The sequence below is a fragment of the Scyliorhinus torazame genome, chromosome 4 (assembly GCF_047496885.1).
Source record: "Scyliorhinus torazame isolate Kashiwa2021f chromosome 4, sScyTor2.1, whole genome shotgun sequence".
Taxonomy (NCBI): domain Eukaryota; kingdom Metazoa; phylum Chordata; class Chondrichthyes; order Carcharhiniformes; family Scyliorhinidae; genus Scyliorhinus; species Scyliorhinus torazame.
The window spans coordinates 353,818,775-353,842,569 of NC_092710.1; the positions used below are offsets into that span (position 1 = coordinate 353,818,775).

Genomic DNA, 23,795 nt, shown 5'->3' on the forward strand with positions numbered 1-23,795 from the left:
GAGGAAACCCACGCACACACGGGGAGGATGTGCAGACTCTGCACAGGCGTGACCCAAGCCGGAATTAAACCTGGGACCCTGGAGCTGTGAAGCAATTGTGCTATCCACAATGCTACCCTTAAGAACAAATTAATCTACACTATATCATTCTACCGTAATCCATGTACCTATCCAATAGCTGCTTGAAGGTCCCTAATGTTTCCGACTCAACTACTTCCACAAGCAGTGCATTCCATGACCCCACTACTCTCTGGGTAAAGAACCTACCTCTGACATCCCCGCTATATCTTCCACCATTCACCTTAAATTTATGTCCCCTTGTAATGGTTTGTTCCACCCGGGGAAAAAGTCTCTGACTGTCTACTCTATCTATTCCCCTGATCATCTTATAAACCTCTATCAAGTCGCCCCTCATCCTTCTCCGTTCTAATGAGAAAAGGCCTAGCACCCTCAACCTTTCCTCGTAAGACCTACTCTCCATTCCAGGCAACATCCTGGTTAATCTCCTTTGCACCTTTTCCAAAGCTTCCACATCTTTACTAAAATGAGGTGACTAGAACTGTACACAGTACTCCAAATGTGGCCTTACCAAGGTTTTGTACAGCTGCATCATCACCTCACGGCTCTTAAATTCAATCCCTCTGTTAATGAACGCGAGCACACCATAGGCCTTCTTCACAGCTCTATCCACTTGAGTGGCAACTTTCAAAGGTGTATGAACATAGACACCAAGGTCTCTCTGCTCCTCCACAATGCCAAGAACTCTACCGTTAACCCTGTATTCCGCATTCATATTTGTCCTTCCAAAATGGACAACCTCACACTTTTCAGGGTTAAACTCCATCTGCCACTTCTCAGCCCAGCTCTGCATCCTATCTATGTCTCTTTGCAGCCGACAACAGCCCTCCTCACTATCCACAACTCCACCAATCTTCGTATCGTCTGCAAATTTGCTGTCCCACCCTTCAACTCCCTCATCCAAATCATTAATGAAAATCACAAACAGCAGAGTACCCAGAACTGATCCCTGTGGTACGCCACTGGTAACTGGGATCCAGGCTGAATATTTGCCATCCACCACCACTCTCTGACTTCTATCGGTTAACCAGTTTGTTATCCAACTGGCCAAATTTCCCACTATCTCATGCCTCCTTACTTTCTGCATAAGCCTACCATGGGGAACCTTATCAAATGCCTTACTAAAATCCATGTACACGACATCCACTGCTTTACCTTCATCCACATGCTTGGTCACCTCCTCAAAGAATTCACTAAGACTTGTAAGGCAAGACCTACCCCTCACAAATCCGTGCTGACTATCCCTAATCAAGCAGTGTCTTTCCAGAAGCTCAGAAATCCTATCCCTCAGTAACCTTTCCATTACTTTGCCTACCACCAAAGTAAGACTAACTGGCCCGTAATTCCCAGGGTTATCCCTATTCCCTTTTTTGAACAGGGGCACGACATTCGCCACTCTCCAATCCCCTGGTACCACCCCTGTTGACAGTGAGGACGAAAAATTCATTGCCAATGGCTCTGCAATTTCATCTCTTGCTTCCCATAGAATCCATAGATATATCCCGTCAGGCCCGGGGGACTTGTCTATCCTCAGGTTTTCCAAAATGCCCAACACATCTTCCTTCCTAACAAGTATTTCCTCGCACTTACCAATCTGTTTCACACTGTCCTCTCCAACAATATCGCCCCTCTCATTTGTAAATACTAAAGAAATGTACTCGTTCAAGACCTCTCCTATCTCTTCAGACTCAATACACAATCTCCGGCTACTGTCCTTGATCGGACCTACCCTCGCTCTAGTCATTCTCATATTTCTCACATATGTGTAAAAGGCCTTGGGGTTTTCCATGATCCTACCCGCCAAAGATTTTTCATGCCCTCGCTTAGCTCTCCTAATCCCTTTCTTCAGTTCCCTCCTGGCTATCTTGTATCCCTCCAGCGCCCTGTCTGAACCTTGTTTCCTCAGCCTTACATAAGTCTCCTTCTTCCTCTTAACAAGACATTCAACCTCTCTTGTCACATGGTTCCCTCACTCGACCATCTCTTCCCTGCCTGACAGGGACATACATATCAAGGACACGTAGTACCTGTTCCTTGAACAGGTTCCCCTGACAGCCTATGTTCCCAACTTATGCACTTTAAATCTTGTCTGACAACATTGTATTTACCCTTCCCCCAATCGTAAACCTTGCCCTGTTGCACGCACCTATCCCTCTCCATTACTAAAATGAAAGTCACAGAATTATGGTCACTATCTCCAAAATGCGCCCCCACTAACAAATCTATCACTTGCCCTGGTTCATTACCAAGTACCAAATCCAATTTGGCCTCCCCTCTGGTCGGACAATCTACATTCTGTGTTAGAAAAGCTTCCTGGACACACTGCACAAACACCACCCCATCCAAACTATTTGATCTAAAGAGTTTCCACTCAATGTTTGGGAAGTTGAAGTCACCCATGACTACAACCCTGTGACTTCTGCACCTTTCCAAAATCTGTTCCTCCACATCTCTGCTACTATTGGGGGGCCTATAGTAAACTCCTAACAAGGTGACTGCTCCTTTCCTATTTCTGACTTCAACCCATACTACCTCAGTAGGCAGATACTCCTCGAACTGCCTTTCTGCAGCTGTTATACTATCTCTAATTAAAAATGCCCCCCCCCTTTTACCATCCTCCCTAGTCTTATTGAAACATCTATAACCAGGGACCTCCAACAACCATTTCTGCCCCTCTTCTATCCAAGTTTCCGTGATGGCCACCACATCGAAGTCCCAAGTACAGATCCATGCCTTAAGTTCACCCACCTTATTCCTGATGCTTCTTGCGTTGAAGTATACACACTACAACCCATCTCCGTGCCTGCAAGTACTCTCCTTTGTCAGTGTTCCCTTCCCCACTGCCTCACTACACGCTTTGGCATCCTGAATATCGGCTACCTTAGTTGCTGGACGACAAATCCGGTTCCCATTCCCCTGCCAAATGAGTTTAAACCCTCCCGAAGAGTACTAGAAAACCTCCCTCCCAGGATATTGGTGCCCCTCTGGTTCAGATGCAACCCGTCCTGCTTGTACAGGTCCCACCTTCCCCAGAATGCGCTCCAATTATCCAAATACCTGAAGCCCTCCCTCCTACACCATTCCTGCAGCCACGTGTTCAACTGCACTCTCTCCCTATTCCTAGCCTCGCTATCACGTGGCACCGGCAACAAACCAGAGATGACAACTCTGTCTGTCCTGGCTTTTAACTTCCAGCCTAACTCCCTAAACTCATTTATTACCTCCACACCCCTTTTCCTACCTACGTCGTTGGTACCAATGTGCACCACGACTTCTGGCTGCTCCCCCTCCCCCTTAAGGATCCTAAAGACACGATCCGAGACATCCCTGGCCCTGGCACCCGGGAGGCAACATACCTTCCGGGAGTCTCGCTCGCGACCACAGAATCTCCTATCTATTCCCCTAACCATTGAATCTCCTACAACTATTGCTTTTCTATTCTCCCCCCTTCCCTTCTGAGCCCCAGAGCCAGACTCAGTGCCAGAGACCTGGCCGCTAGGGCTTTCTCCCGGTAGGTCATCCCCCCCAACAGCATCCAAAACGGTATACCACGAGCCCGGTGCAGTGGAGGCGGCATCGGAGGGAAGTTGGGGCCTCGGCGTGGACCTCATTACTGGGGAACCACTGGTTCACCCCAGGAAGAACAGGTGGAGGGCTTTCGGGGTGGCACAGGGCAGGGATACGAAAGTTGGGGGACCTGTTTGTGAACGTGAAGTTAGTGAGCTTGGGTGAGCTGGAGAAGAAGTACGGGCTCCCCCCGGGGAACACCTTCAGGTACTTACAGGTAAGGGCATTTGCCAGGCGGCAGGTGGTGGAATTCCCGCAGCTACTGCCACACACAGTACAGGACAGGGTGCTCTCGGGGGGGTGGGTGGGAGTGGGGAAGATCTCGGAAACGTACCAGGTGATGCAGGAGGAGGAGGAGGAGGCCTCGGTGGTGGAGTTGAAAGGTAAGTGTGAGGAGGAGTTGGGAGAGGAGATCGAAGAGGGGATGTGGGCAGATGCCCTAGGGAGGGTGAATTCTTCCTCGTCGTGTGCGAGGCTCAGCCTCATACAGTTTAAGGTGCTGCACAGGGCACACATGACCGGGACAAGGATGAGCCGGTTCTTTGGGGGTGAGGACAGGTGTGTTAGGTGCTCAGGGAGCCCAGCAAATCACACCCATATGTTCTGGGCATGCCCAGCGCTGGAGGAATTTTGGAAGGGCGTAGCGAGGACGGTGTCGAGGGTGGTAGGATCCAGGGTCAAACCGGGCTGGGGGCTCGCAATATTTGGGGTGGCAGAGGAGCCGGGTGTGCAGGAGGTGAAAGAAGCCGGAATTCTGGCCTTTGCGTCCCTGGTAGCCCGGCGAAGGATTCTCCTTCAGTGGAAAGATACGAGGCCCCCCAAGCGTGGAATCCTGGATCAGCAATATGGCGGGGTTCATTAAATTGGAGAGGGTGAAATTCGCCTTGAGAGGGTCGGTACAAGGGTTCTTTAGGCGGTGGCAACCGTTCTTAGACTTTCTGGCAGAACGATAGACATTGGTCAATGGCAGCAGCAGCTCGGGGGGGGGTTACTTTATTTTTGTTTATGTTATTTACACTGGAGGGTCTGAGGGGGTGTATACACCTGTTGTCTTAAGTCGGGGTGTTAATGTTAATTTATTATTTAGGTACGGGGAGGGAGGGGTTTGGGGGGGTTGCTTTTTTAGATTGTGTTTTGTACTTAACCCTGTTGGGTTCTTTTTTCTCATTTTGTTATTGATATTTTATGAAAACCTTTAATAAAATTTTTTTAATTTTTTTTTAAAAAGACGTATGGTGTGTTAGCTTTTATTGGTAGAGGGATTGGGTTTCGGAGCCATGAGGTCATGTTGCAGCTGTACAAAACTCTGGTGCGGCCGCATTTGGAGTATTGCGTGCAATTCTGGTCGCTGCATTATAGGAAGGATGTGGAAGCATTGGAAAGGGTGCAGAGGAGATTTACCAGGATGTTGCCTGGTATGGAGGGAAGATCTTCTGAGGAAAGGCTGAGGGACTTGAGGCTGTTTTCGTTAGAGAGAAGAGGGTTACGAGGTGACTTAATTGAGGCACACAAGATGATCAGAGGATTGGATAGGGTGGACAGTGAGAGCCTTTTTCCTCGGATGGTGATGTCTAGCACGAGGGGACATAGCTTTAAATTGAGGGGAGATAGATATAGGACAGATGTCAGAGGTAGGTTCTTTACTCAGAGAGTAGTAAGGGCGTGGAATGCCCTGCCTGCAACAGTAGTGGACTCGCCAACACTAAGGGCATTCAAATGGTCATTGGATAGACATATGGACGATAAGGTATAGTGTAGATGGGCTTTAGAGTGGTTTCACAGGTCGGCGCAACATCGAGGGCCGAAGGGCCTGTACTGCGCTGTAATGTTCTATTTCGCTGCTCAATGTAGACACGAAGGTCCTGGCCAAGAGACTGGAGAACTGCGTACCAGAGGTGGTTGTACCAGACAGGTTTTAAGGTTAGATAGCTAACAGAACATCAGGCGGCTGCTGAATGTAATAATGATCCCACCTGGAGAGAAAACACCAGAGGTGATCGTCTCCCTGGACACAGAAAAGGCCTTCAACAGAGCCAAGTGCCTCTTTGAAGTACCAGAGTGGTTAAAGCCTTGAGCGGGGTTCACCTCCTGGTGAAAACCTGTACAATGCGCCCAAGGCGAGCGTTTGGACCAACACCACCAGGTTCGAATACTTCCAACTGCACAGAGGCACAAGGCAGGGATGTCCACTGTTCCCGCTCCTGTTCACCCTGGCAATTGAACTACTGGTGATTGCTCTGCAAGACCTGAAAATCTGGAAGGGCACCCAAAGATGGGGCAGAAAGTTTCACTCTCGGTGGATGATCTGCTCCTCTACGCTTCGGACCCACTGAACAGCCGAAAGCAATCAAGCAGCTCCTAGAAGAGTTTGGAGCCTTCTCAGGCTGCAAACTCAACCTGGGCCAGAGTGAGGCATTCGCGGTGAACCTACACAGGGGAGGGAGAGAGCTGGAGGGACTACCATTCAAAATAGCCCAAAACAAATTCCGCTATCTGGGGACCCAGATAACCCATGACTAGACATAGGATTCACGGTTCACAAGTGCAATCAGTCTGGTGGAGTAAGCTAAAAAGGACCTACAGAGATGGGATTCACTCCAGTGTACCCAGGCAGGAAGGAGAATGCAGACGACCAAGGTGAACATGCTGCCGAGGTTCCTCTTCCTGGTGAGATCCATACCGATCTTCATCCCCAAGGCCTTTGTCCATAATGTAGACAAAATTATCATGGCATTTGTGCATGTGTGGGGGATGGGGGGGGAATAAGAACCCAAGGATCCATAAATCGAAACTACAAAAGGGGTAACTATATATATATATATTTTTTAATAGAATTTACAGTGCAGAAGGAGGCCATTCAGCCCATCGAGTCTGCACCAGCCCTTGGAAAGAGCACCCTATCCAAGCCCATACCTCTCCCCATCTCCGTAACCAGTAACCCCACCTAACCCTTTTGGATACAACGGGCAATTTATCATGGCCAAGCCACCTAACCTGCACATCTTTGGACTGCGGGAGGAAACCGGAGCACCCGGAGGAAACCCGCGCAGACACAAGAAGTGCAACATCCGTACAGACAGTGGCCCGAGCCGGGAATCAAACCTGGGACCCTGGAGCTGTGAAGCATCTGTGCTAACCTCAGAGCTAACACAGCTAACCTAAAATATGGGTGGTCTGGCCCTGCTGAATCTACAATACTACCTCTGGGCAGCTATGGCAGAGAGGTGGGGATGGATACATGAACCAAACATGGAGTGGGTGACGTTGGAAGAGTCCCCATGCCATGGAATGATCCTCCGGGCCCTCATCACTGGAGCGCCCCCATCCAGACGGCATACATATCAGTGTTGGTAGCCACACTAAAGAACTAAATGAGGCAGCATTTTGGTCTAACAGAAATGATTTGGTCTAACCGCGATGTCCCTCATATGCAAATTGCAAGACCGCACCTTCAAAAAAATGGAACTGGGGGGGGCGGTGAAGAAGAGACTTGTAATCAGGGACAGGCGACAGACTGGCGACCTTGGACGAACTGACAGAAGAACTACCAACAGGATAGGAACTCTGATACTTTCTCTCTGCAAGGAGATGGCAAGGTACCCCAGGCAACACATTACTGAGGAACTAATAAACACTGACAGCAAGGGGGAGAGAGCATCTATGGACGGTTACTGGATAAGGCAAGACTGGATGAAGTCAGACGAAAATGAGAGGATGAACTGGGTTGGGGGACTCGAGTGAAGCACAGACTAGGGCCAATTCCACCTCCTGCACAAGGCTCATGCAGTTTAAAGTGGAGATTGAGCCAGACTCTTAGGTGACGATATTAGCGAAGCCGAGGGCCTTCGCCTCGGATTGCACTGGAATGACGGTGGGCAACCCCACCAGAGGTTGCGGCCTGGCCAGGTGACTATTTTTTCAGTTGGATAGGATCAAATACAAATTAAGGGGTCCAGCAGAGGGCTTCGAGGCAAGGTGGGGGTGTTTGCGGCCGTGTTGGAGTTGCTGCCAGGGAGCGGGGGGGATTTGTACAAGCTGCAGAGGTGTGTGTTGGGGAGTAACTCCGAATGTTTCGTAACCTTTTATACAAGTTTGGAATAAAACACTTGGGCTTCCTGTCCGTGAGGCTCAGGCTATTGACTCACTGCAGCCAGCATGGTGACAGACAGCATCCGCAGCCAGCCTAGAATCATTGAATTTGCAGTACAGGAGGCCATTCATCCCATCGAGTCTGCATCAGCCCTTGGAAAGTCCACCCTACCCAAGCCCATACCTCCACCCTACCATGTAACCCCACCTTCGGACACTATTCCTGCTAGTTTCTTAGATACTGTGGTGTCACCCATCCTGTGTGCTATGTATTTTAGTTGTGGGGACACTGCTCATGCACTAATCCTCAGCCTTGCAGATGCACGACCCCCTTGCAGATGCGACCCGATACGTAAACAGCGCCCTGGTCTCCGCCAGCGCCCTGGACCCCTCCAGACGCAACCACCTACCTTCCACAAGAGCTGACATCGGCCATCGGATCCCAGGATCATCCAGCAGCAGCCGCCGACCGAGGAAGCGAGGGAAACGCAGCGGTCTGCAGGTTAGACTGAGGCAACGCGGTTTCAAGACCCCTCTCCCCAGCATACTCCTGGCAAACGTCCAAGCGATCGAAAATAAGCTGAATGAACTTAACGTTAGACTTACCTCTGAGGGAAGTAAGAGACTGCTGTGCGCTGTGTTTCACAGAGACATGGCTCACCCCCGCCTCACCGGACTGTGCCATACAGCCTGAAGGCTTCTCAATTCACCGGGCGGACCGCACGGCGTCATCAGGCAAAGCGAAGGGTGGAGGGGTTTGCCTCCTCATCAACTCCTCCTGGTGTTTGGATGTGGCGATTCTGGTGACCTACTGCTCCCCAGACCTGGAATACCTGACCGTGAAGTGCTGCCCATATTATCTTCCACGTGAGTTCACTTCAGCCATTATCTCAGCGGTCTACATCCCACCCCAGGGAGTAGTGAGGAAGGCGCTGGACGAACTATACACAGTAATAAACAATTACGAAACAGAACACCCGGAGGCCTTGTTCATCGTGGCCGGAGACTTCAACAAGGCCAACCTCAAGAGTGTACTGCCAAAATTCCACCAGCACATCTCCTGTCCCACCAGGGGCGACAACATTCTTGACCACTGCTACTCAAAAATCAAGGGCGCCGACCGTTCCATCCCCCGACCGCACTTTGGGAAATCAGACCATAAAGACAGTGCTCCTTCTCCCGGCATACAAGCAGAAACTCAAGCGGGAGAATCCAGCTAAGAAGGTTGTGCAGTGCTGGTCCGAGGAGACAGAAGAGCTCCTACGTGACTGCTTAGAGACAGTGGACTGGTCCATATTTAAGAACTCAGCGACCAACTTAAATGAGTATGCCACCACCGTCACAGACTTCATCAGCAAATGTGTGGACGACTGCGTGCCAAAGAAAGCAGTACGTGCGTTCCCCAACCGGAAACCATGGCTCAATCGCGAGATTGACTCCCTACTGAAGGACAGATCTGAGGCGTTCAAGGCAGACGACCCTGACCTATACAAGAAATCCAGGTACGACCTCCGCAAAGCCATCTGAGATGCCAAGAGAGAATATCAAACCAAGCTAGAGTCACAGACTCTCGGCGGTTGTGGCAAGGACTAAACAACATAACGGGCTACAAAGCGAAGCCGAACAGTATCTCTGGCAGCAGCGCACCCCTCCCCGATGAACTAAATGCATTCTATGCTCGGTTCGAGTAGGTAACCAATAATCCACTGGCGAGTGCCCCAGCAGCCCATAATTCACCCATACCCACCATCACAGCTTCCAAAGTCAGATTGGCTTTCCTGAAAGTGAACCCTCGGAAGGCGACGGGCCCAGACGGGATCCCTGGTCTTGCACTCAGAGCCTGCGCGGACCAGCTGGCAGAGGTATTCACGGACATCGTTAACCTGTCCCTACTCTGCTCCCAGGTCCCCACCTGCTTCAAGAAGACCACCATCATACCGGTGCCAAAGAAGAACCAGGCAACGTGCCTCAATGACTACCGACCAGTGGCCCGGACTTCAGTCGTAATGAAGTGCTTCGAGAGGTTGATCATGAAGCGCATCACCTCCATACTCCCAGAACGCCTTGATCCACTGCAATTCGCATACCGCTGCAACCGGTCCACATCAGACACCATTTCCCTGGCCCTACACTCATCCCTGGAGCATCTCGAAAACAAGGACTCCTACATTAGACTCCTATTTATTGACTACAGCTCAGCCTTCAACACCATAATCCCAGCCAAGCTCATGTCAAAGCTCCAAAACCTAGGACTTGGCTCCCCACTCTGCAACTGGATCCTCGATTTTTTGACCAACAGACCACAATCAGTAAGAATGAACAACAACACCTCCTCCTCCTCCTCCACAATAGTCCTTAACACGGGCGCCCCGCAAGGCTGCGTACTTAGCCCCCTACTCTACTTCCTGTACACACACACACACGACTGCGTGGCAAAACTTGGTTCCAACTCCATCTACAAGTTTGCTGACGATACAACCATAGTGGACAGGATCTCGAATAACGATGGATCCAAATACAAGAGGGAGATAGAGAACCTAGTGGAGTGGTGTAGCGACAACAATCTCTCCCTCAATGCCAGCAAAACTAAAGAGCTGGTCATTGACTGTACACACCCCTGTCAGCATCAACGGGGCCGAGGTGTAGATGGTTAGCAGTTTCAAATTCCTAGGGGTGCACATCTCCAAAAATCTGTCCTGGCCCACACACGTCGACGCTACCACCAAGCAAGCACAACAGCGCCTATACTTCCTCAGGAAATTCGGCATGTCCACTGACTCTTACCAACTTTTACAGATGCACCATAGAAAGCATCCTATCGGGCTGCATCACAGCCTGGTATGGCAACTGCTCGGCCCAGGACCGCAAGAAACTTCAGAGTCGTGAACCCCGCCCAGTCCATCACACGAACCTGCCTCCCATCCATTGACTCCATCTACAGCTGCCTGGGGAAAGCGGGCAGTATAATCAAAGATCCCTCCCACCCGGCTTACTCACTCTTCCAACTTCTTCCATCGGGCAGGAGATACAGAAGTCCGAGAACATGCACGAACAGACTCAAAAACAGCTTCTTCCCCGCTGTTATCAGACCCCTAAATGACCCTCTTATGGACTGACCTCATTAACACTCCACCCTGTATGCTTCATCCGATGCAGGTGCTTATGTAGTTACATTGTGTACCTTGTGTTGCCCTATTATGTATTTTCTTTTATTCCCTTTCCTTCCCATGTATTTAATGATCTGTTGAGCTGCTCACAGAAAAATACTTTTCACTGTCCCTCGGTACACGTGACAATAAACAAATCCAATCCACAAGTGACTCCAGCTGGGAGCCCTGCAGCCTGGGGCTCTGCTTTCTGCAGCTGGTGACAGAACAACACTTGCACAACTTCCCATTTGCCCACAGAATGCAGATTGCACTTGGCTAAGCGGAAGTACTCACTACAGCTTGCCTGTCTCGCACCATTGCCTGTAGTCAGGAAAGGCCTATACTAGGACTCTAGCGATGTCACCTCCAGATTGCATTGTAAAACTCAGCTGCTGGGAGCTGTTTCATCAGCTTCCTCTGTAGCCAAACCCCAACACACCCAAAACAGAGCAGACCAAGATGCTTACAGCAAAATTTTATTTTTTGAAAATGTAGTCACTGCTGCAACAGAAAACAGCTACTTTTGCACAATCCTCCATAAACAGCAATGTGATCATGACAAGATTTGACTGGGATAATATTGGCCAGCAGGGCATTCGTCATTTTCCCAATTAGTGTCATGAAGTGCCACGAGTTCTACATCCAAGCCAGCAATCAGAGGGAACCCCAGTTTGCCTCCTTATCCAGAATACAGCACATTGCTGCTCTGGCTGAGCCCTGCGCCCTGCTGTGGGGGTGGCAGAGCAGGGTGCCCCCCCCTCCCATCACCCTGCTGTGGGGGTGGCCAGAGCAGCCAGCCCCCCACCCCCCCAAGCCCATCGCTCTGCTGTGGGGGTGGCAGAGCAGGGTGCCCCCTCCCATCGCTCTGCTGTGGGGGTGGCAGAGCAGGGTGCCCCCCTCCTCCTCCCTCCCAGCCCATCACACTGCTGTGGGGGGGGGTCGCAGAGCAGGGTCCCCTTCCCCAGCCCATTGCTCTGCTGGGGGGGGGGGGGGTGTCACAGAGCAGGGTCCCCCTCCTCCCTTCCCCAGCCCATTGCTCTGCTGTGGGGGTAGCAGAGCAGGATCCCCAGGTCATTTCTGCTCCCAAATTAGCTTGTGCTGCATCTGTAATACAAGAGATTGGATTAGCAAATAGCCTGGAGGTCTGTATAAGTGTATTACAGATCAGTCCCATCTAATGCCAAAAGGTTGCCTTTTCTTTTGAAAACAGAAAGTGCTGGAGAAAGTTTCCATGGAGAGAAACAAGGCAACAGCAGCACAGCGACAGGACCCAGTGATTAGGGGGGGGGGTCTGTGAAAACTCCTCACCTCAGGAGGACTTCTGTTGGCATCATTACCATGCATGTAGTCTGCAGTGTGTAAGAAATGAGAACTCTAAATCATGGATCAAGGTTACACAGACATTCCAGACAAAGAAGTCATTTTATATTAACAGTTGTAACCAGAACAAGTCAACATGACAGTTAAGAGCAGTTCAAAGTGGCTTCACATCAATGAACAGAAGGAAAGTCTGGTTTTACACAAACATTTAGTCCCAGACTATCTGATATGCAGGAAGAGGCGAGTCAGCAAACTTGGATAAAGTTCAGAGGATTAGTCATTAAACTTCAGCCGATGTGGAACTGTTAGCTGTACTTTGACCATTAATTTAAACATCAACACCAGCTCCCTTGATCAGTGGACATGGTTTTCCTTTCTTGGGAGAGGAAAGGTGCTCCAGCTGAAGCATAGAGGACAGAGCCACCCAGGCGAGACACCTGGCCAGTTTCTTCCCCCAACAATTCTGTAGTTACCTGGGATAGGCTAAAGTGAGGGGTACAAAGTAGAGAAAGATTGTGGTTATGTGCTTTTAAACAGGATAGAGTAACATAATTGATCGTAAGGCAGATGGAGAAGATATCGGTGCATTAAAAGTGAAACCAGTTTAGCAAACAGTAAATCTTAATTGCTGACTCACCACTTTTGAAAATTTACTAATCTTTTCTAATACACATTATATAGTTTATACAAAGTCAATTTTAATACAACACACTTTGAAAATACAAGATCTGTAAAAACAACTTTAAACACTGAAGTAAGGCAAGCTAGTTTAGTCAGTCAAATCCCAGATTAATCCTGTTTGGCATCTTTCACAGTTCTCTTAATACGAGAGTAGGGACTGATGGTATCATCCATGATGAAGTCATACAGTACTCTCACCCAGGAAGAGTACTGTGGCAGCTGGTCATAATAATCGGCAGCTATCTTCTTCACCTAAAACAGGGACACAGTCACTTGTTAATATGAACACAGCAAAGTGATATCCTGAACATTAAAACGCGACCCATTCTTGGGGTTTCACCCCCACAACCTAAAGATGTGCAGGGTAGGTGGATTGGCCACACTAAATTGCCCCTTCTTTGGAAAAAATGAATTGGGTACTTGGAATTTTTTTTTTTTTTTTTTTTTTTTAATTTAAAAGGGAACGTGATTGAGGAATACATGGGCTTCATTACAGGGGAAGTATGGGAAGGTCTGAAGGCAGTAGTCAGGGGAAGGGGGGGGGGGGGGCAGAGAAAGGGACAAGGTGATCTTGTTTAAAGGTGGATAGAGAGGGAAGAGATAGAGGAGATGTTGGAGGTGCACAGCAGGTATGCAGATCTGGCCCTTTTGGACAGGGAAGAGCTTCAGGCAAGCTTTAATTGGTTGTCCATTGGGAAGGCGGTACACCAACTGAGGCAGGTGAGGAGTGATTTAAGAATATGGGGAGAAGGCAGGGTGCATGCTGGCAGGCCAAGTGGAGGGAGGCAGCTAGGGTGGGGAAATTGGTGGCGACTCCTGACCAGATTACAGTGTTTGAGGAGTTTTCTGAAAATTGTATAGGGGAGGATCAGGGGATGAAGTAGTTTCTGGACAGATTGGAGTATCCAAGGCTGGAGGAGGAAGACAGCGCCAGATTGGAGAGCATGGTGGGGGCAACAGGAAGGAGGCAATTGGGAGGATGTAATCAGGAAAAGTGGCAGGGCCAGATGGGTTCCCCATGGAGTATTACAAGAAACTTTGCTGCTGATGGTGGGGATGTTCAGGGAAGCAGTGGCTACTACTTTGGGGCAGGCCTCCATTTCCCTGCTGAAGGACAAGACAGAGTGTGGGTTGGATAGGCCTATAATCGCTACTGAATTTAAACACCAAGATACTTGCAAACGTTGCTGGCGGCTCAGTTGGAGGGGTGCCTCCTGAAGGCGAAACAAAGGCAGTTATTCTCAAATATTAGGAGGTTGGCCGAGGGGGTGGTTGCAATAGACGTGGAAAAGGCATTTGATGGAGTAGAGTGGGGGTATTTGATGGCAGTTTGCGAGTGGGCTGAGATTTACAGAGTAGGTACGGCTCTTGTATAAGGAACCGAGAGAGGTGTCTGCACAAACATCATGAGTTTGGGGTACTTTGCTGTACACCGGGGACTAGGCATATGGCCCCTCTGCTATTTGCATTAGAGCCTTTGGCCATCGCTTTAAGGAGTTTGGGATTGTGGAAGGGAATGGAACATAGGGTCTGTATGCAGACGACTGGTTAGAATTTCAGGACATAAATTGAAACTTTTGGAGTGTCCCAGCCAGTAGTGGGGAGGGTTGCCATTTCGCAGTGCAGCAAACCACTTCAGGTATTTGAAGGTGCATGTGGCTCAGGATATGGAGTCTCCCAGGTACAATCTTACTCGCTTGATGTGGAGGGCGAACGTAGACTTGGCGAGGTGGGACAACGTTCCTCTGTTGACAGGTTGGGTGCAGGTGAAACCCACGCAAACATGGGGAGAATGTTTGCACAGTGACCTAGAACGGGGACCTTGGGGCCATGAAGCAGCAGTGCTAACCACTGCACCATACTGCCCTTCATCTGTTTTGAAGGATTGTCCCTGCAGTCTGAGATCATGTCCTCTGGTTCTAGTTTTTCCTACAAGTGGAAACATCCTCTCCACAACCACTATCCAGCCCTCACAGTATCCTGCAAGTTTCAATAGGATTCCCCCCTCATCCTTCTAAACTCCAACGTGTGCAGACCCAGAGTCCTCAACCATTCCTCAAGCGACAAGCTCTTCATTCGAGGGATCATTCTTGTGACCTTCCTCTGGACCCTTTCCAAGACAGGCACATCCTTAATTAGAAACGGGGCCCAAAACTGCTCAAAATACTCCAAATGGAGTCTGACCAGAGCCTGATATAGCCTCAGAAGTACATCCCTGGTCTTGTATTCTAGCCCTCTCGACAGGAATGCTAACATTGCATTTGCCTTCCTAACTGCCAACTGAACCTGTAAGTTAACCTTGAGAATCGTGAACAAGGACTCCCAATACAAGAGCAGGGATGTACTTCGGAGGCTGTATAAGGCTCTGGTCAGACCCCATTTGGAGTATTCTGAGCAGTTTAGGGCCCCGTACCCAAGGAAGGTTGTGCAGCCTTGGAAAGAGCCCAGAGGAGGTTCACAAGAATGATCCCAGGAATGAAGGGCTCGTCATATAGGAAGTGCTCAAGGACTCAGAGTGTGCAGTTGATGGAGTTTAAGAGAATGATGCAGGGATCTCATTGAAATTTGAATACTGAGGCCTAGAGTGGATGCAGAGAAAAGGTTTCCACTGGTAGGAGAGACTATAATCTGTGGGCACAGCCTCAGACTGAATGAAGAGGAATTTCTTCAGCCAGAGGGTGATTAATCTGTGGAACAATTTGCTGCAGAGGCCTGGTCACCGATAAGGGGGAAATCAGGGGTTACAGGGAGAAGGCAGGAAGAACAGGGATGAGAAACAGCCATGATCAAATGGCAGGCAGCAGTGGTTAGCTGATGGCACACAGCACGAGGTCCCAGGTTTGATCCTGGCTCTGGGTCCATGTGGAGTTTGCACATTCTCCCCGTGTTTGTGTGGGTTTCACACCCACACAGTGAAAAAAAAATGGAGGGAGAACTAGGGAATAGGGCCAGTAAGGCTGAGGAAGAGCAGACAGGGAGATGTTGCTGATAAAAGCAGGACTGATGGCCTGAAGTGCATATGTCTTAATGCAAGGAGTATTACAGGGAGGTAGATGAACTTAAGCTTGGATTAGTACTTGGAACTATGATGTTGTTGCCATTAGAGACCTGGTTGAGGGAAGGACAGGATTGGCAGCTAAATGTTCCAGGATTTGGATGTTTCAGGCTGGATAGAGGGAGAGGTAAAAGGGATGGAGGAGTTGTGCTACTGGTTAGGGAGAATATCCAAGCAGGAGGACACCCGAGGGCAGCGAGGCTATATGGGTAGAGATCAGGAATAAGGGTTCAGTTACAATGTTGGTGTTTACTACGGGCCTCCCAACAGCCAGTGGGAGACAGATTTTGGAAAGGAGTAAAAAGCAATAGGGTTGTTGTGATGGGAGACTAACTTCCCCAATATTTTGGGACTCACTTAATGCTAGGGGCTTGGACAGGGCAGAGTTTGTAAGGAGCATCCAGAAGGGCTTCTTAAAACAATATGTAGACAGTCCAACTAGGGAAGGGGCAGTACTGGACCTGGTTTGGGGGAAAATGAGCCCAGCCAGGTGGTAGAAGTTTCAGTAGGGGAGCATTTCAGGAACAGGGGACCACAATTTAGTAAGTTTTAAAGTGTTGGTGGACAAGGATAAGAGTGGTCCTAGGGTGAATGTGCTAAATTGGGGGAAGACTAATTATAACAATATTAGGCAGGGACTGAAGAGCATAGATTTGGGGCGGATGGTTGAGGGCAAATCAACATCTGACATGTGGGAGGCTTTCAAATGTCAGTTGAAAGGAATTCAGGACTGGCATGTTCCTGTGAGGAAGAAAGATAAATATGGTAAATTTCAGGAACCTTGGATAACGAGAGATATTGTAGGTCTCATCAAAAAGAAAAAGGAGGCATTTGTCAATCCCAAGGCTTTTTAACATGTACATAGAGGGTAGCCAGGGAAAGGGTTGGCCCACTGAAGGACAGGGGAGGGAATCGATGTGTGGAACCAGAGGAAATGGGCGAGGTACTAAATGAATACTTCGCATCAGTATTCACCAAAGAGAAGGAATTGGTAGATGTCAAGTCTGGAGAAGGGTGTGTAGATAGCCTGGGTCACATTGAGATCCAAAAAGACAAGGTGTTGGGGCATCTTTAAAAATATCAAAGTATACCATGGCCTGATGGGATCTATCCCAGAACACTGAAGGAGGCAAGAGAGGAAATTGCTGAGGCCTTGACAGAACTCTTTGGATCCTCAGTCTTCAGGCGATGTCCCACAGAAGACTGGAGAATAGCCAATGTTGTTCCTTTTAAGGGTAGCAAGGATAATCCAGGGAACTACAGGCTGGTGAGCCTTACTTCAGTGGTAGGGAAATTACTGGAGAGAATTCTTCGAGACAGGATCTACTCCCATTTGGAAGCAAGTGGACGTATTAGCGAGAGGTAGCAGTTTTGTGAAGGCGAGGTCGTGTCTCACTAACTTCATAAGAGTTTGAGGTCACAAAGATGGTTAATGCAGGTAGGGCAGTGGATGTTGTCTATATGGACTTTAGTAAGGCCTTTGACAAGGTCCCTCATGGTATACTAGTACAAAAGGTGAAGTCACACAGGATCAGGGGTGAGCTGGCAAGATGGATACAGAACTGGCTAGGTCATAGAAGGCAGAAAGTAGCAATGGAAGGGTGCTTTTCTAATTGGAGGGCTGTGACGAGTGGTGTTCTGCAGGGATCAGTGTTGGGACCTTTGCTGTTAGCACAATTGCTTCACAGCTCCAGGGTCCTAGGTTAGATTCCCGGCTTGGGTCACTGTCTGTGCGGAGTCTGCATGTTCTCCCAGTGTGTGTGCGTGGGTTTCCTTCGGGTGCTCCAGTTTCCTCCCACAGTCCAAAGATGTGCAGGTTAGGTGGATTGGCCATGATAAATTGCCCTTAGTGTCCAAAATTGCCCTTAGTGTTGGGTGGGGTTATAGAGTGGAGGTATTGACCTTGGGTAGGGTGCTCTTTCCAAGAGCCGGTGCAGACTCGATGGGCCGAATGGTCTCCTTCTTCCCTGTAAATTCTATGTAATCTATGTAATGATTGAGGAAAATGTAACTGGTCTGATTAGTAAGATTGTGGATGACACAAGGTTGGTGGAATTGCGGATAGCGATGAGGACTCAGGATACAGCAGGATTTAGATTGTTTGGAGACTTGGGCGGAGAGATGGCAGATGGCGTTTAATCCAGACAAACGTGAGGTAATGCATTTGGGAAGGTCTAATGCAGGTAGGGAATATACAGTGAATGGTAGAACCTTCAAGAGTATTGAAAGTCAGAGAGATCTAGGAGTACAGGTCCACAGGTCACTGAAAGGGGCAACACAGGTGGAGAAGGTAGTTAAGAAGGCATACGGCATGCTTGCCTTCATTGACCGGGGCATTGAGTATAAGAATTGGCAAGTCATGTTGCAGCTGTATACAACCTTAGTTAGGCCACACTTGGAGTATAGTGTTCAATTCTGGTCGCCACACTACCAGAAGGATGTGGAGGCTGGAGAGGGTGCAGAAGAGATTTACCAGGATGTTGCCTGGTATGGAGGGCATTAGCTATGAGGAGAGGTTGAATAAACTGGGTTTGTTCTCACTGGAACGACGGAGGCTGAGGGGTGACCTGATAGAGGTCTACAAAATTATGAGGGGCATTGACAGAGTGGATAGTCAGACTTCTCCCCCAGGATAGAGAGATCAATTACTAGGGGGCAAGGTTTAGAGGAGATATGCGAGGCAAGTGTTTTTACACAGAGGGTAGTGGGTGCCTGGAACTTGCTGCCGGAGGTGGTGGAAGCAGGAACGATAGTGATAGGGTGTCTTGACAAATACATGAATAGGGTGGGAATAGAGGGATACGAACCCTGGAAGTGTAGAAGATTTTCGTTCAGACGGGCAGCATGGTCAGCACGGGCTTGGAAGGCCAAAGGGCCTGTTCCTGTACTTTTCTTTGTAACCCAAAGAAGTGCAGGGTAGGTGGATCACCCATGCTAAATTAACACAATTGGAAAAATGAATTGGGTACTCTTAATGATCAAATGGCAGAGCAGACTTGATGGGCCAAATGGCCTAATTCTGCTCCTGTATCTCGTCTTATGTGAACATAATTCAGTGTGTAAACATCCAGGGCAATTTCAATACTTGCACAAAAGCAGGAGAACAACTTGCCAACCAGTGTCTCAGAATTCTACAGCTAACTCAAAACCATATTCCTATGATCTCCCATACTCCAGTGCATAAGAGTTCAAGAACTAGTTTCAGCAGCAAACTAATTTGATCATGTGAGCAACTCTGGGATTTGCTCTGCTACAGCAGCAGGTGGTGGATCTACTGGGGCAATATTCTGTACTAATTGTCAAGGCAGCAAAAGTCTACAGGGACAATAATTCAAGAAGTTGTTTGAATTAAGGTTTGATTGTATATCAAATTCTGAATATTTGAATTACCAAGGCTGAAGATTAAGCAAGTACATCCTGCCTGTCCAATTTCCAGTCCTGTACCAACAGTAGTTTGTTTGTACAGTGGTTGACAGGTTGAGCAAGTGTCAGGAGCCATGAACACTCAGCAGCTACAATTAAACTACATAATAAGAATTGTTTTAGAAGGAAACTCCATTATTTGATGCATTGATGGAGTGTCTGACACAACACACAAGGAAAACCCACCAGTGTGCCCATCACTGAAAGGAACAACAGGCTTTCTACTGTAACCATGTGTCTGTCCTGGTTCTCCCAATGAGCAACATGTACAACCAGTCCATCCCTGCAACCCAAAGATGTGCAGGGTAGCTGGATTGGCCACACAAGCTGCCCCTTTTGGAATTTAAAAAATTTTAAATATAAAAAGTTTCTCATCTCAATTTATGCCCCCTCAGACACCTTACTTCAATAATTTGAATCCTTCCAATCCACCATGTAGGCCCCTCCCTTCAGCCTCCTCTGCTTACCTCAGTCTTTCAAATCTTTCCTTTAATCCTTCCTGTACATTAGCAGAACTGCATGTAGCACTGAAGCCATAACCACCTGTCCAGCTACGTTCAGGAGCTGTGGACATGCACCAAGGTTTCACTTCCTTAACACCTTCGTATTCTTCCATGTGTCTATTCCTTTTGTCTTTGATCTCCCAAATACTACACTGCAGTGTTGAACCCTTTTATCAGTCCACTGACCAGTGAATTGCTATCTTCCTGCCATCTATGCACGCCTCATGATCTACCATGTGCTACTTGTAACTAAATATACACCAGAAAAAGCAGGTGGTGAGGCCCAAGAGACCCAGGGAACCAGCTGTACCTGGTGTTCTGCTATAACCTTTCAGATCAGGTGAAGGTAGCCATTCTTTTTGTCCAGGAACTGCGGAGTGTACTTTCAGGAGTCAATAAGGAAAGAGCAGCACGGTAGCACAAGTGGATAGCACTGTGGCTTCACAGCACCAGGGTCCAGGTTCAATTCCCTGCTGGTTCACAGTCTGTGCCGAGGCTGCACATTCTCCCCATGTCTGCGTGGGTTTCCTCCGGGAGCTCCGGTTTCCTTCCACAGTCCAAAGACGTGCAGGTTAGGTGGATTGGCCATGATAAATTACCCTTAGTGACCAAAAAGGTTAGGAGGGGTTATTGGGCTACGGGAATAGGGTGGAAGTGAGAGCTTAAGTGTGTCGGTGGGTCCCGATGGGCCGAATGGCCTCCTTCTGCACCGTATGTTCTGTGTAGATCAGAGACAAGGGGCTGGATTCTCCACCCTGCCATATTTCTGCCCCGACCCGCCGGGGGGATTCTCCATTACGCCGGCCGATCAATGGAGTTTCTCTTGTGGGGCAGCCCCACGCAGTCAGGAGTCCCCAGGCACCGACAAAATGAAGAATCCTGCCGGCAGAGAATCCTGCCCAAGGTTGAAAACAGCAGCAGTTTGAGCAAGTGTTTAAAATTTGAATGTCAACAAGGATGTTTTAAAGCCATTCACAACTAGAGTGCTTTCAGATCAGAGACAAAAACAGTATAAAATACTCACTTGAGGAAGTCGGCATCCTGGAACACTGGGAAAGTCATGGTGCTCATTGTGATATCCTACATTGAAGGTGATTAGATTGAGGGGTCCATAGTAAGAATAGGTTTCATGGCCCTTCAGAAACATGTAATGTTCAGCAATGAAGTGCCCAGAGATGGGATGTAGGCCCATGCCAAGGAGGGACCCTGACAACATATACACAACAGACTTGATTCCCCAGAAATGATAAAGCAGCAGATTAAAGGTTAGCTGAACAATCAGGTTGGAGATCTCCAGGTAAGTGATGGGTTTGGGGTTGATGCAGAGTGGACGAACAGCGTAGAAGAGTGGCTGAAGTATGATCCAAAACAGTTTCCTGAATCTGGTGCTGAAAAACCATCCCTCGAACACAGTAGGAATGTCCACATCAATACCATCCCCACCCATGTAGCGGTGATGGTCCATGTGATACCTCTTGAAGGAGATTGAGTAGGGCAAGCCAACAGGGAGGTTTGCAAACATGCCAAAGTAACGGTTCAACAGTGATCGCTTGTTCCCAAAGGCAGCATTGTGAGATATTTCATGGATGGCCAGTGTTATGGAATGGTTGAAACACCCACCAAATACATAGGCCCAGAAAATCACCCACTTCCAGTCCAAGTCCTTCACAAGGTAAAAGGCCAAAAGCTGAACTGCTACCATCAGCGTGACAATCCATTTCAGGTTGTGATCTGGGCCCATCAATGACTTAATCTCAGGATACTTGGCTGCAAGACAAAAGAAGTCAGTTAGTGGTGAAGCATTCAACCTCAGGATCAAACATTCAGATTAGCCACCAAGAATGTACTCCTGAATCAAGGGGTTACATTGGAGGATGCCACCTGTATTTGGAAGATTGTAACACTGGCACACTCCCAATTAACTTTTTGTACCAACTTTCTCCTGTTTGGAGTTAAAGGGGAGGACAAGACAGAACTGGACTAGTCGTGTAAATACAGTGGCTATAAGAGCAGGAGACTAAGAATCCTGCAGCACAACAAAATAAAATAATAATTTTCTGGATTCAATAATGACAGGATTCATTATTTCCTGCAAGGTAATCAGGAGCACATTACAGCAGATGAAAGTCACTGCAGCTGATGAGGTCAGATTCTTCAGCAATACATTTAAATGATTTAATTCATGAATTTCAACTAGAAATGGAGACAACATTACATTTACACCAGTTAGTCACGAGCATGACAATATCATTCAGATCAATGCTAAAGCTATGAATTATATTGTGCAGTTACAACAGCACAAAGTCAGTCAGCAGGTATTTCACATTCAAGTCTAAAGGCCATTTTCCATTTGATGCGAAGTGTAAGGTTGAGAGAGTAAATACTGAACGGAGCTATCTACACCCAGCAGCTACTGTTTTCAAACACCAGAGAAACAGGCTGTGTGGGAGTCAGAGGAAAGGATGATATTAAGTGAGCAAGCCAAGAATGTGGTAGAGGAGAGATGGCACTAATTGGGACAGGACATAATTCCTAGTTACTATACCTTCAGAAGTGTGTTAGCAGACCACAGGATTTCCATAGGTTAATGGGGGAACTACAGACCAATGATTTTGGGGATATTGGAACCAGTTCTGGGGACGGTGGGACCATTACAAATCGGATGGTCTACACCTGGGCAGGACTGGAACCAATGTCCTAGGGGGTGCTTTTGCCAACACTGTTGGGGAGGTTTTAAACTAATGTGGCTGGGGGATGGGAACCAGATTAGGAAGTCAGAGGTCAGTAAAGAGGCAACAACTAAAGCCAGCAAGGTACTAGATAATAAACTCAATGTGACTAAGGGGAAGAGTAGACAGGGAAGAGATGATGAACGCAAAGGGACAGGTGGTCTGAGGTGCATTTGTTTCAATGCGAGAAGTGTAGCAGGTAAGGCAGATGAACTTAGGGCTTGGATTAGTACCTGGGAATATGATGTTATTGGTATTACTGAGACTTGATTGAGGGAAGGGCAAGACTGGCAACTAAATATCCCAGGGTACAGATGCCTCAGGAGTGATAGGGAGGTAAAAGGGGTGGAGGAGTTGCATTACTGGTCAGAGATGATATCACAGCTGTGATTAAGGAGGGCACGATGGAGGATTCGAGCACCGAGGCAATATGGGTAGAGCTAAGAAATAGGAAGGGTGCAGTAACATTGTTGGGACTTTACTACAGGCCTCCCAAAAGCGAGCGTGAGGTACAAATATGTAGACAGATTATAGAAAAATGTAGGCGCAATAGGGTGGTCGTGATGGGAGATTTTAAACTTTCCCAACATTGAATGGGACTCATGTAGTGTTGGAGGCGTAGATGGAGCAGAAATTGTAAGGAGCATCCAGGAGTTTTTTAGAGCAGTATGTAAATAGTCCAACTCGGGAAGGGGCCATACTGGACCCGGTATTGGGGAATGATCCCGGCCAGGTGGTTGAAGTTTCAGTCGGTGATTACTTTGGGAATAGTGATCACAATTCCATAAGTTTTAGAATACTCCTGGACAAAGACGAGTGGTCCTAAAGGAAGAGTGCCAAATTAGGGGACGGCCAAGTACAACAAAATTCGGCAGGAGCTTTGGAATGTGGATTGGGAGTGGATTGGAATGTGCATTGTTTAAGGGTAAATCCCCATTTGAAATGTGGGAGTCTTTTAAGGAAAGGTTGATTAGAGTGCAGGACAGACATGTCCCTGTGAAAATGAGGGATAGAAATGGCAAGATTAGGGAACCATGGATGGCAGGTGGAAATGTGAGACTAGCGAAGATGAAAAAGGAAGCATACACAAGATCTAGGCAACTTAAAACTGATGAAGCTTTGGAGGAATATCAGGAAGCTTTGGAGGAAAATCGGGAAAGTAGGACAAATCTCAAACGCACAATAAAGAGGGCCATGAAAT

At 48.2% G+C, this 23,795-nt stretch overlaps 1 protein-coding gene across 1 annotated transcript in view; it reads right to left on the reverse strand.

Moving 5' to 3' along the window:
- Positions 1-11,343: 11,343 nt before the first annotated feature.
- LOC140411207 (sphingolipid delta(4)-desaturase DES1-like) overlaps positions 11,344-23,795 on the reverse strand; it is a 75,436-nt gene continuing 62,984 nt past the window's right edge. Inside the window, exons 2-3 of the mRNA XM_072500309.1 lie at positions 20,890-21,632; positions 11,344-13,136 (exon numbers count right to left, since the gene is read on the reverse strand). Coding sequence (XP_072356410.1) covers positions 12,993-13,136; positions 20,890-21,606 — 861 coding nt within the window. The 5' untranslated portion in view covers positions 21,607-21,632 and the 3' untranslated portion in view covers positions 11,344-12,992. The remainder of the gene's footprint in view (positions 13,137-20,889; positions 21,633-23,795) is intronic.